The sequence below is a fragment of the Gadus chalcogrammus genome, chromosome 23, assembly GCF_026213295.1.
Source record: "Gadus chalcogrammus isolate NIFS_2021 chromosome 23, NIFS_Gcha_1.0, whole genome shotgun sequence".
NCBI classification, from domain to species: Eukaryota; Metazoa; Chordata; class Actinopteri; order Gadiformes; family Gadidae; genus Gadus; species Gadus chalcogrammus.
This window is the reverse complement of record NC_079434.1, coordinates 19,152,681-19,165,544: the sequence shown is the minus strand read 5'-3', so window position 1 is coordinate 19,165,544 and position 12,864 is coordinate 19,152,681. Positions and strand designations below refer to the sequence as shown.

General features: G+C 41.6%; 1 protein-coding gene across 1 annotated transcript; it reads right to left on the bottom strand.

The window, feature by feature from the left end:
* Window positions 1-2,485: 2,485 nt before the first annotated feature.
* LOC130377557 (peroxisomal succinyl-coenzyme A thioesterase-like) lies at window positions 2,486-6,511 on the bottom strand. The gene is made up of 10 exons (XM_056584713.1): window positions 6,180-6,511; window positions 5,908-6,007; window positions 5,519-5,709; window positions 5,269-5,420; window positions 5,014-5,133; window positions 4,851-4,933; window positions 4,565-4,652; window positions 4,404-4,484; window positions 3,693-3,834; window positions 2,486-3,529 (listed from the first exon to the last, which is right to left on the bottom strand). The coding sequence occupies exons 1-10, from the start codon at window positions 6,373-6,375 to the stop codon at window positions 3,399-3,401; spliced, it is 1,284 nt and encodes a 427-aa protein (XP_056440688.1). The 5' UTR covers window positions 6,376-6,511; the 3' UTR covers window positions 2,486-3,398.
* Between the last annotated feature and the right edge of the window lie 6,353 nt (window positions 6,512-12,864).

Here is a 12,864-nt window from a genome sequence, read left to right as displayed (position 1 = left end):
TCTATTTGTACAACGGGGGAGGGCCATGTTTCTACAGTAGCCCAGTGGAGAGAACCAGTTTTTAGTCATTCAACACCCAATTTAAGTGTAGCAGAACCATCCGTTTAAGCTCGGATATGAACACTGAAAAATGTAAATGAACAGTTTTGGACTAAACGTTAGGAGGGAGGCCGTTTCAACTCCATGGCTGCGACCCATTCGTGATCTTCCTTTTACAGTCGTTGAGTATGAACGTTATAATCATTGACGTTTTACGTGAAATGCACCTCACTCTGCATTATACTGCAAGGGTCCGAGATGCTTAAACCTGACTCTAGAACTTTTTACGCGGCCAATTTCACAATCTTGCCCGTGTAAAATCTGAGGGGGTAATACTAGGGAGGGGGCGGTATAGCCCAGCTCCGTTCCGAGGTCGCGTTTCCACTGCCGACAGTACCCTTTGTGGCAGGCCGGATGTCGATCGCCGCGGCAGCTACGTAAACATCGTAAACAACGTCTTCCTCCCCAAGAATGCAGACAAACGTCTCCACCTCCTTGTTCGCCCAAGCAAGCGTTTTACGCGACATGTAATTGTAAAGAATAATACCTCGAGGCTACTGTGTTTGTTTTTATCCCCGCGTCACCCGGAAGTGATGATTCTGTCGACCAATCAACGGAGGGGGTGTGTAGCTAGAATTTCCCGGGACCCTATCAGGCGTCTCATCTCGTTTTCAGTACCCCAACGGAGGAGTCCTGAAAACGAGGCCAAAACGGGTACGGCTAAGTCCGGGTCACGCCCACTTTTGGCGGTGGAAACGCGACCCGATCCGCACCTTTGCGATCAGATCCATTCCGCACCCTGCAGTGGAAACGCGCCATTAGGGCCCCAGTTAGGGCCCCGGTCGTTCATCATTCGTTACTCATTCTTTCCACAGTAGCTACCCACGTTTTTTGCGTACCTTATTGTAAAGTGTCACCGATATATAAATATGACATATAACTATGAAGGAAAGTTATTCCTGTTAATGCCATACTGAGCCTAATCTTTCAGGTGAGATAGCTGCAGAGCAATGGCCGAAAATTTAACATTTGGGGAAACACTGGGGAAATTAAACATTTGTAGCCAAGAACACTGACGGAAGAAGAGTTAATTATGAAGGAAAAATGGTTAACGAAGAAGTTCCCCTTAATGCCATACTGAGCCTAATCTTTCAGGTGAGAGAGCTGCAGAGCAATGGCCGAAAATTAAACATTTGGGGAAACACTGGGGAAATTAAACATTTGTAGCCAAGAACACTGACGGAAGAAGGGTTAATAATGAAGGAAAAATGGCTAACGAAGAAGTTCCCCTTAATGCCATACTGAGCCTAATCTTTCAGGTGAGAGAGCTGCAGAGCAATGGCCGAAAATTAAACATTTGGGGAAACACTGGGGAAATTAAACATTTGTAGCCAAGAACACTGACGGAAGAAGAGTTAATTATGAAGGAAAAATGGTTAACGAAGAAGTTCCCCTTAGGCCACGTTTATACGTAGCAGGGTATTTATAGAAACGAATATTTCCCCCCCTCCGTTTTCAAAAATAACATTGTGCACACAACGTCGTTTTCAAAAAAGTTGTCGTTTACATCAAAACTGATAAATACGCCGTTGGGACATTATAACTATGCCAAACCTATGGGCGGCAGTGTAGGGAGAAGGATAAAGCCATGCAAGCCAATCAGAATCCTCAGAATCAACAACAACGAATAACACGAGCGTCTTCCTGTAACAAACAAACTGTAAACATAGGGCGCTCATATGACGTTAAGCATTTCCTGGCGCATAATGTGACGTTTCAGAACCTAAAACCCCGTTTCTACCCGTTGACACGACAACACGTAACCGGCGTTTTCAGAAATCTCCACTTTGGTCGGAGTTTTTAGAAATGATCGTTTTCTGTGTCAAAAACTGCGTTTTCGTGTAAATGAGAGGCCAAACCATGTGAAAATATCTGCGTTTTCCCTTCGTGTAAACGGGGCCTTAATGCCATACTGTGTCTTGGTCAGATTCTTGGAAACTAATGAGCCGGAATGTTGATTGCCTGATGAATTTCAGGTGCTGTTCATGTTCAATGTTTCCTAAATGAGTGGCAATGGCAGAATGCCATGTTCAGCATACTCTATTAGAGAACTCTCATCCTAAGGATCGCCAGTACAAGGTATTGTCCCGTTGAGCCACTGACATTTTCACGATAAGAATGAAGCCTCATTCATATCGTGAAAATGTCTATTGATAAGCACACAACATCAAGAAAACTCCAAGCACACATTTCACAAGAGAATTAAGGGCTTTCTTAAAATTTGCACTGTTAATGGTATCAAGCCAATAGCTGTAATTAGTTACACAATAACAAAATGGTCATATAGGACAAATGGGTTGAGTGTGTGTGTGTGCGTGCGTGTGCGTGTGTGTGTGTAAATAGCCCCAGGTAACGCATACATTTAATTTTTCATTCATTCCTCCTCTTAAGTTACACAGCTACCTGACCAATGAGGCGATCACATTAATGAGCCGTCACCCGGGTTTCTCTGTCGCCGAGCGGGAAATCAGGACACAAAACACCAACACCCCAAACCGCTGTCAAAGATGAACATTTATTAAGGAAAAAGAGAACAATATCATAATATAGAAACACGTCCGAGGTCACAGTAGTCGGCTCCGCGCCCGATCGCGTTCAACATAACTCCTCTGTCCACCCCAAACAGAATAAACCCCAACCCTTATAGCCAACTCCCCTGTGGTGCCCCACACCTGAGACAGGGGACAGAGAAAACCATCAACTAGAATATAAAATACATATAAAGAATGCACCTATGGGACATTACCTCACAAATAAATTGACCATTTAAATTCCCACACATAATATAACATATATAATTACCCAGACATAACAGAATAAATATATATAATAACACACAATAGCATATATAAATAAAATACCAAACTACAGATTATACTTGGCTACAGACTGGTCTAGATATGATAATCGGATAATTTGAAGTTTGTGAAGTACCCTGCAGCATCTGTGTTTGTGATTGTGAAAGGGTTGGAGCTAAACATTACACCATAGATCTAATCATTGGTTGGATTTATTGTCCGATCGATTGTTGCCCTGGGGACTTTTAAAATAGTTTAACTCATTGCCTATTTCAATGTTTCCCCTCTCAGCGTATATTGGCCGAGGGTGGGAGGTGGAACGACTACTGGCCATTCAGGTTCTTTGCCCAGCATGTCCCCACCCTGCACAAGAACACTTTGCACATCCCATCCCTGAGATCTGGGACACCTTAGGAGAAGAAATATCACACATTCACAGCAAAACCTGATAGTCTCGATCAGACGCACTGCCACCAAAAGCCATGGCGGCTGTCTGTACTTTCACAGCGCTGCATCGGGGTCACTTTGAGGATCAGGGTACAGATGTTGCTTGAGGAAGGCCAAGATCTTGTCCCAACTGTCTTCCTCAGCAAATGCATGAGGTTTTGGGTGTCCTCCCCACAGTATAATTTCTGCAACACACACACACACACACACACACACACACACACACACACACACACACACACACACACACACACACACACACACACACACACACACACACACACAACAAACATTTACAAAAAAACTACATTTTTAACCATTCTTAATGAACTTTAAACAATTTTTCACCGTTCTGGTCGAAGAATGAAAAGCGCCAACGGGAGATCCGGATAAGGTTGCTATTGGGCAAATGGAGGACGTGTCCGGCACCTGGATAACTCAGTATGGTCAACAGGTGCTCTTTGCCTGCCGTGTGCATCCTCTTTGCCATCTATGAGGAAAATGTGAGGTTCTGTTCAGTCCTGTGTTCCAATCCGCATCTTTTAGAAACATGTCTGTTTTGTTCCAGCCCAAAAAACAAAACAGTTTAAGACCATTTATATCACAGTGTGTGGTCTGTCAGCAAGCTGCCCTTACCAGCTACAATGTAAGTACAATACACAGAGTCAGATATGATGGTTAGATTTGAATCAATTATCAATAAATTATGTGTAGGTAGAAGGATTTTATAGGTTTAAAATCTCGATGTACCACTTATAAAAACGGAGCTGGGCAAATCAGGTTTTAAGTAGTATGCAGCATACGAGAACCATTAGAAACCCTGACTTAGTTCCTCTCACCAAATCATTTACTTAAAGTCAGCTACTCTGTACGATGTTTGTAACTTTCTGCTCATCCGTTTCTAATGAACTTTGGATACACGGTTTGTATATACAGTTGTGCTCGTCTTGTCAAACTTGTGTATATTTGTTTATTTGTATACAGGTCTCTCTTGAACCAGATCTTGATCTCGATTAGACTTCCTGTTTAATAAATGAAGACTCTAGTTTGTCCACTTACCAACTCAGCACATTCTGTAGATGGGAAATTAAGATCGTCTTCCCCAACAACCAGCAACAATGGACAATTTATATTTTCCATCTAGCAAAGATATGACAAACAATATTATTGAATGCATTTTGTGTGCGTGCGTGCATCTGCATGTGCTTGCATGTACTTACATTTATAGTTGGTTCATTTGGGATAGGTAGTGGCAAACCGCGCATTATTACATGATTTTGCTCATTTCGCCGAATGGTGTGTTCCTTCCTGATGGAAAAAGTTATTTAATCATGTGATTCCAATGAAGCATTATTCATATTTGTATTAGGGATGTAAATGGGTATTAGTCGACTATTGAAGCAATACAGAAAAGCATACTTTTATCCTGTTTTGCCGTTGGAATTTCTATGGCATTTGATAGCAATCAATTTCGACAACAATCAATTCATTTAAATCGAGACTTACAGTTTAAAGAAATTATTGAACATTTCATCGACCGACTCTTCCATCAATAAGTGGCTGCCATTGATAGAGACACAGCAGCGAGGCTGGAACACAAAATGGTTAAGACACATCGTACAGTTGAAAGAAGACACTGCATATCCGCCTTGTTCGTGGAAATACTTACACTGATAGCTTCGGTACGACATGCCATATTGAGAACCACGATTGCACCCAGAGACACGCCAATGAGTCCAACTCTGTTGCTGATCACCAGCGGATGCTCCTGGAGGAACTCAAATGCCCTCTGTACGGACAAAGATGACCCAGAACACTCCCATTAGATCACCTAACAAATCCATTGATCAACAGCTGCACAAGACCGAGAAAAAGAACAGCCATCGACAGAAACAAGTTGGGGACGGACGAAAACATCACAGACCAGAAAATAGTCTGTCGTGAATTCACTTCCAGGAAGGCTGTAGTTGACCCCAAAGGCTACAAAACCTTGAGCCGCGAGCATTGCGGGACGGCAAGCCGTCACATCACCTCTAAAGCCCGATACATCAAGCACTCCCGGAAAGGGTCCAGGACCTGAGGAGTACAGCATTTTAGATCCAGAGAACGTTTGGCTTAAAAAATCACCTCAGGATTGCACAGAACCAGGGGGGGGAGAGGCTATTGAAACATACCCGGAGGGATGTAGAGGATGCCCTCAATCTCCTTCTCTCGCACTCTGACAATCTTCAGCCCCGGTGCCATGGACCACCTCTCGGTCACCACTGAGGCCAGGGGAGGCTTCTGCCTGAAGCCTTCAGAGAGGTGGCCCTGAAACACCGAGATGAGCACCTCCTGTGGTGTCTCCACGTCAACCTTGAACAAACTGAGGAACAGAAGGACAATCGTGTGTTCAAACGAATCCTGCCTTACTCGCAATGTATTTCAACATATTTTAAATGTATGAAGAAAAACCACCCTGTCCCCATTATCACGAGAGAAGGTCAATGAACGTAAGTGTCAAGGAGTACCATCGCAGAGTTAAGCTTTGACCCTCATCAGGCCTGAGGAGGTAGAACCTTACACTGCATGCTCTTTAGATCCTGGCACAGGGATCATACTCCACAGTAAACCCATCGGCTCCTTTCCTGTGTAGGTTCCCCCCAGACTAGCCTCTTGTGAAACTGTGGAGTCAATCCAGATACCAGTTGGAATGGCAAACATGTCATCAATCGTTGTTCATTAGTTGAGGGAACATGAATGAACCGTCGTTGATTATTTTAACATCAGGCAGTAAGCCCTGCATTTGAATTGAAGTAATGCTTAAGGTCAAATAGCCATCAGAACAATATCTACCATCGACAGTCCCTTTATTGTCAGCGACATAGTGTCCGTATGCCTCCCAATAATCCTTCACCTCAGAGCAGTGAAGAGAGTGCAAAGTGACTGAGAGACCAGGAGGCAGATTCTCCACCAGCACCCGGAACTTCTCGGTAAAGAGTGCCCGTGAGGGACAAACTGAGAGAATTGGGTGGACAGCCCCAGCCATCATTCATAATCTGTGAAGCAGAAAAGAAAAGTCAAAATTATCAGTCCAAATACATTATTGCATCAACATTTAGAATACAAATGGAACACTAATTAGTTCTTTTTAGGTTCTACAATAACACAAGCCGTTTCATAGATGATGTTCTTCATTTGCATTTAGCAGATGCTTTTATCCAAAGCGACTTACGATGAGTTCATTTGTCAAGAGAAAGATAAACAATATATCTCCGTCTGTACAGTAAAGATGTTCATAGAACCAAGTGCCAAGCACCAACAATTGTTCCCCGTATTCAACAAAGCTATCTGGGATAAGATGCTGCACAATGCTAAGTACTATTGTTAAACGCACTATACCTGGTATGCACGAATCCTTCAAAGTATCTATTCCACAAAGATGAAATCCACTATGTGCGAAGAGTCTAAACTGTGACTGGTCAGTGATCATCTGAGGACACATTTATAGCCTACGCCTTCATGAGCCCACTTAACAGTTCCAGGACAGGCCTCCATGTCCTGAGGGTGAGCTTAGGGACGGTTACCAGTGTGCACACAAGACCTATTGCAGTGTTTGTCTTTAATGATGTTTCAATATCTTTTGTGTGTTTAATTCTTTGTTTGTATTGATCCAATACCTCAACGGTGTGTAAACACAGGACTCAAATAAACACGAAAGAAACACAAATAAGAGTTATGCATTGTTTGATGTTCAGACAGATAGAACAGAACGTTCAATGGTTGGATTGAGATCGGAAAATGTCTGACCTCTGTTCCCCCTTTCATTGGCCTAGACTGAAGATGATATGATTTTACTTTACAGAATAGCATGGTTTTATTGCTGAATAAGCTATCATGGTTCAGAAAATATCACCGTCCAAAGTTACCATGTGCCTTTAACTACACCAAGTTTGATGATTGGCAGAAGTTAATCCCACCTTTTTGCCCCTTCAAATTTGTTTGGACCATTTCGGAACTCTGGCAGCCATGTTGTTTGGTCTATTGACTTCCTCTTACTTGAGCAGTTAGAACATTCAACAGTTCCAAAGTTGGTCCCGCTCAAGTCAAACATTGCGCCAAGGAACTTGAGTCACAGTCCACACACATGTTGATGCCTCGCCTTAATATAAAATGTGTGGATTTCATTTTTTCAGAGACATTACATATCTTTATTTGTTGCTTTGATAATTTACCTACCAATCTCTTTAAGAATGTTTTTGACTGCCTAGCAATAGACATATTGCAAATAGTTAACAGCTCTCCAATCAGGGAATTTCCTAAAAGCCTTGAAAACACCAGTTAATAAACCCCTTTTAAAAAAGCGGATCCTAGATGACTCTATTATTAACAACTACAGAGCATTATCAAATCTATCTTTCATAAAATTTAGTAAAATTGAGAAAGTTTTCCTCCTACAACTTAATCACTTCCTGGCATCAACTGATTGCTATGACACCTTCCAATCAGGATTCCGACCTTTTCACAGCACAGAGACCACCCTTATTAAAGTTATAAACTATTTATTAACATAGACTCAATACTCATGCTACTAGAAATCAGTGCTCCATTCAACATTGTACAACATAAAATACTTATGATTAGAAAACTGGGTTGGGCTTTCAGGCACAGTCTTAGATTGGTCTAGGTCCTACCTAAAAGATAGGAACTGCTTTGTTTCCATTGGGGACTTTGTATCAAAACCAACCACCGTGACATGTGGAGTCCCACAAGGTTCGATCTCAGGACCCTCTTTATTCAAAATCGACATGCTCCCACTAGGGAAAATCATGCAAAATAACAATATTGACCATCATTGCTATGCTAATGACACTCAAATCTATGTAGCGCTGTCACCAAATTACTATCCGCCCATGGATCTGCTGTGCTAGTGCATCGAGCAAATCAAAAACTGGATGTATCAACATTTCCTTCAACTAAATTCGGACAAACTCTGTCCCTGAATACCTCAAAGCCAGAAATCTAGGGGTAACCATGGATTCAGAACTACATTTCAACAGTCACATCGATTCAGTTACAAAATTTGTTACAAAACAAGCTATTTGTTGCTGTGCAATAAATAGCTGGGATAAACTCCCTGAGGATTTAAGACTTGCTCCAACTCTGACCACTTTTAAAACAAGACTGAAGACTTTTGTTTGCTTTAGCTTTCTGCTAAATCTTAAATACATTGCACTTTCTACAATGCATTTTTTTACTTTCCCTTTGTTTGTATTGACTTATCCATTTTATTATTACAGTTTATTAACTTTGTTTGGAGCGATGTACCGGATTGATTTCCTGATTGAGGTCCAGACCATCTTGAACCCTACTTTCTAAAGTTAGCTGCTGATTTTATTGCATCACCTTTGACTTATCTTTTTAATTTATCCCTGGAGACAAACGAAATTCCCCTTATTTGGAAATCTGCCTTTGTTCTCCCACTGTTAAAAGGGGGGGACCCCACTGTGCTAAACAACTATAGGCCCATTTCCAAACTGTCTGTTTTGAATAAGGTATTGGAGTCCATTGTAAGCCAACAACTGAAGGACTTTTTACCAACAAACAGTATTTTATCTGAATTTCAATCTGGTTTTAGGAAACAACATAGTACGACAACAGCTGCTCTAAAAGTGGTAAATGATTTTATTGAATTTTTAGATAACAAGCAACATTGTGCAGCCCTTTTTGTTGACCTATCAAAGGCTTTCGATACGGTGGATCATGCCTTATTATTAGAAAGATTCTGCAGCATCGGTTTGTCTGATCAAGCTGTCGGTTGGTTTAAAAACTATCTATCAGACAGATCTCAGTGTGTGCGAGCAGAAGATATTACTTCTAGCTCTCTTAATGTATCCAAGGGGTGTGCCACAGGGATCGGTTTTAGGACCTTTATTATTTACTATTTACATCAATTGTCTGGATTGTAAAGCCCCAAACACAAATTGTCACTTTTATGCAGATGACACTGTGATATATTGCTCTGCGTCTACCCCAAATCAGGCTCTCTGTCAGCTTCAAATTGCTTTCAACACTGTGCAACGTAACCTGTATGATTTAAAACTTGTTTTAAATGCTGAAAAGACAAAGCTCATGCTGTTCACAAAAGCTAAATCAAAGCCCTCTGACCTTCCTCCTATCACCACTTTGCAGGGCTCTGTCATTGAATCTGTGTCTCAATATAAATATCTGGGAATTATAATTGATGATGCTCTCTCTTTTAAACCTCATATCTAGCAGCTTTTGAAAAAACTAAAGATAAAACTAGGTTTTTACTTTAGAAACAAATCTTGTTTTTCTTTTGAAGCCAAAAAAAGACTTGTTGCTGCAACCATTTTGTCTGTCTTGGATTATGGTGATGTTTTATATATGAATGCATCTTCAAAATGCCTACAGTCTTTGGACACGGTCTATCACGGAGCACTGAGATTTGTTACTAATTTTAAAACCCTCACGCACCACTCCTCTTTGTATGCTCGAGTTGGATGGTTTGCCCTGTCCACCCACAGACTCCATCATTGGCATATCTTAATTTATAAAACTATCCTCGGTGTTCTTCCAACATATCTGCAGAAGTATGTCATTCAGAAAAGCACAGGAAAGTACCAGCTCTGCTCTGAGGACTTGTTTTTACTGACTGTGCCTAGAGTCCGTACTGAACTGGGAAAAAGGGCATTTAGTTATGCTGCTCCTTTTTCATGGAACCAGCTGCAAAATGCGCTGGAACTTAAGGAGCTGGTTTCTATGAACATGTTTAAGGCATTACTTAATGATGTTGAAGCTGGCTCTTCTGTCTGTACATGCTTTGTTTGATGATGTTTTAACTGTGGCTCTATTTGTATGTTCTCTGTTGTTTTTAAATGATTGTCTGTTACCAAATCTGTGCTGCTGCCTGTCTTGGCCAGGACTCTTTTGAAAAAGATATTTTTAATCTCAATAAGATGTTTTCCTGGTTAAATAAAGGTTAAAAAAAAAAAAAAAAAACATTTCAATGTCAAACATGTCAAACACTTGGAGTCTGCCTTGTGCATGTAAAGTGCTATAAATAAAGTTCCCTTGCCTATTAACCCAAACAAAACCGAGGCGATAAGCGTTATTTCCATTTTCAGAGGATGTGAACTGTTGTTGTCCTTACATTTGTTTAAATATTATATATATCGTTAAATAGCAAATAATAGCAAAAAAAGAAAGGCTTTTAAATATGAGCAAAAGCCAAATTATTCAAGGTGTAGTGTGTACAAGTAAGTGGCATCGTGCGGAAGGGTCTTGGCAGAATTGGAGTAAGATACTCCTAAGTATCCATAGTAGTGTGTGGAAATGAAAATAACAATCGTTTTTTCGTTACCTTGGAATGAGCCCTCTATTTGTACAACGGGGGAGGGCCATGTTTCTACAGTAGCCCAGTGGAGAGAACCAGTTTTTAGTCATTCAACACCCAATTTAAGTGTAGCAGAACCATCCGTTTAAGCTCGGATATGAACACTGAAAAATGTAAATGAACAGTTTTGGACTAAACGTTAGGAGGGAGGCCGTTTCAACTCCATGGCTGCGACCCATTCGTGATCTTCCTTTTACAGTCGTTGAGTATGAACGTTATAATCATTGACGTTTTACGTGAAATGCACCTCACTCTGCATTATACTGCAAGGGTCCGAGATGCTTAAACCTGACTCTAGAACTTTTTACGCGGCCAATTTCACAATCTTGCCCGTGTAAAATCTGAGGGGGTAATACTAGGGAGGGGGCGGTATAGCCCAGCTCCGTTCCGAGGTCGCGTTTCCACTGCCGACAGTACCCTTTGTGGCAGGCCGGATGTCGATCGCCGCGGCAGCTACGTAAACATCGTAAACAACGTCTTCCTCCCCAAGAATGCAGACGAACGTCTCCACCTCCTTGTTCGCCCAAGCAAGCGTTTTACGCGACATGTAATTGTAAAGAATAATACCTCGAGGCTATTGTGTTTGTTTTTATCCCCGCGTCACCCGGAAGTGATGATTCTGTCGACCAATCAACGGAGGGGGTGTGTAGCTAGAATTTCCCGGGACCCTATCAGGCGTCTCGTCTCGTTTTCAGTACCCCAACGGAGGAGTCCTGAAAACGAGGCCAAAACGGGTACGGCTAAGTCCGGGTCACGCCCACTTTTGGCGGTGGAAACGCGACCCGATCCGCACCTTTGCGATCAGATCCATTCCGCACCCTGCAGTGGAAACGCGCCATTAGGGCCCCAGTTAGGGCCCCGGTCGTTCATCATTCGTTACTCATTCTTTCCACAGTAGCTACCCACGTTTTTTGCGTACCTTATTGTAAAGTGTCACCGATATATAAATATGACATATAACTATGAAGGAAAGTTATTCCTGTTAATGCCATACTGAGCCTAATCTTTCAGGTGAGATAGCTGCAGAGCAATGGCCGAAAATTTAACATTTGGGGAAATACTGGGGAAATTAAACATTTGTAGCCAAGAACACTGACGGAAGAAGAGTTAATTATGAAGGAAAAATTGTTAACGAAGAAGTTCCCCTTAATGCCATACTGAGCCTAATCTTTCAGGTGAGAGAGCTGCAGAGCAATGGCCGAAAATTAAACATTTGGGGAAACACTGGGGAAATTAAACATTTGTAGCCAAGAACACTGACGGAAGAAGAGTTAATTATGAAGGAAAAATGGCTAACGAAGAAGTTCCCCTTAATGCCATACTGAGCCTAATCTTTCAGGTGAGAGAGCTGCAGAGCAATGGCCGAAAATTAAACATTTGGGGAAACACTGGGGAAATTAAACATTTGTAGCCAAGAACACTGACGGAAGAAGAGTTAATTATGAAGGAAAAATGGTTAACGAAGAAGTTCCCCTTAATGCCATACTGAGCCTAATCTTTCAGGTGAGAGAGCTGCAGAGCAATGGCCGAAAATTAAACATTTGGGGAAACACTGGGGAAATTAAACATTTGTAGCCAAGAACACTGACGGAAGAAGAGTTAATTATGAAGGAAAAATGGTTAACGAAGAAGTTCCCCTTAATGCCATACTGTGTCTTGGTCAGATTCTTGGAAACTAATGAGCCGGAATGTTGATTGCCTGATGAATTTCAGGTGCTGTTCATGTTCAATGTTTCCTAAATGAGTGGCAATGGCAGAATGCCATGTTCAGCATACTCTATTAGAGAACTCTCATCCTAAGGATCGCCAGTACAAGGTATTGTCCCGTTGAGCCACTGACATTTTCACGATAAGAATGAAGCCTCATTCATATCGTGAAAATGTCTATTGATAAGCACACAACATCAAGAAAACTCCAAGCACACATTTCACAAGAGAATTAAGGGCTTTCTTAAAATTTGCACTGTTAACGGTATCAAGCCAATAGCTGTAATTAGTTACACAATAACAAAATGGTCATATAGGACAAATGGGTTGAGTGTGTGTGTGTGCGTGCGTGTGCGTGTGTGTGTGTAAATAGCCCCAGGTAACGCATAAATTTAATTTTTCATTCATTCCTCCACT

Coding starts and splice junctions, on each gene's coding strand:
- LOC130377557 (XM_056584713.1), bottom strand. CDS start 6,375: ATGATGGCTGGGGCTGTCCACCCAATTCTCTCAGTTTGTCCCTCACGG. Junction 5,134..5,268: donor TCACGACAGACTATTTTCTG/GTCTGTGATGTT, acceptor TTGTCCGTACAG/AGGGCATTTGAGTTCCTCCA. Junction 4,934..5,013: donor GTCGTACCGAAGCTATCAGT/GTAAGTATTTCC, acceptor TTTGTGTTCCAG/CCTCGCTGCTGTGTCTCTAT.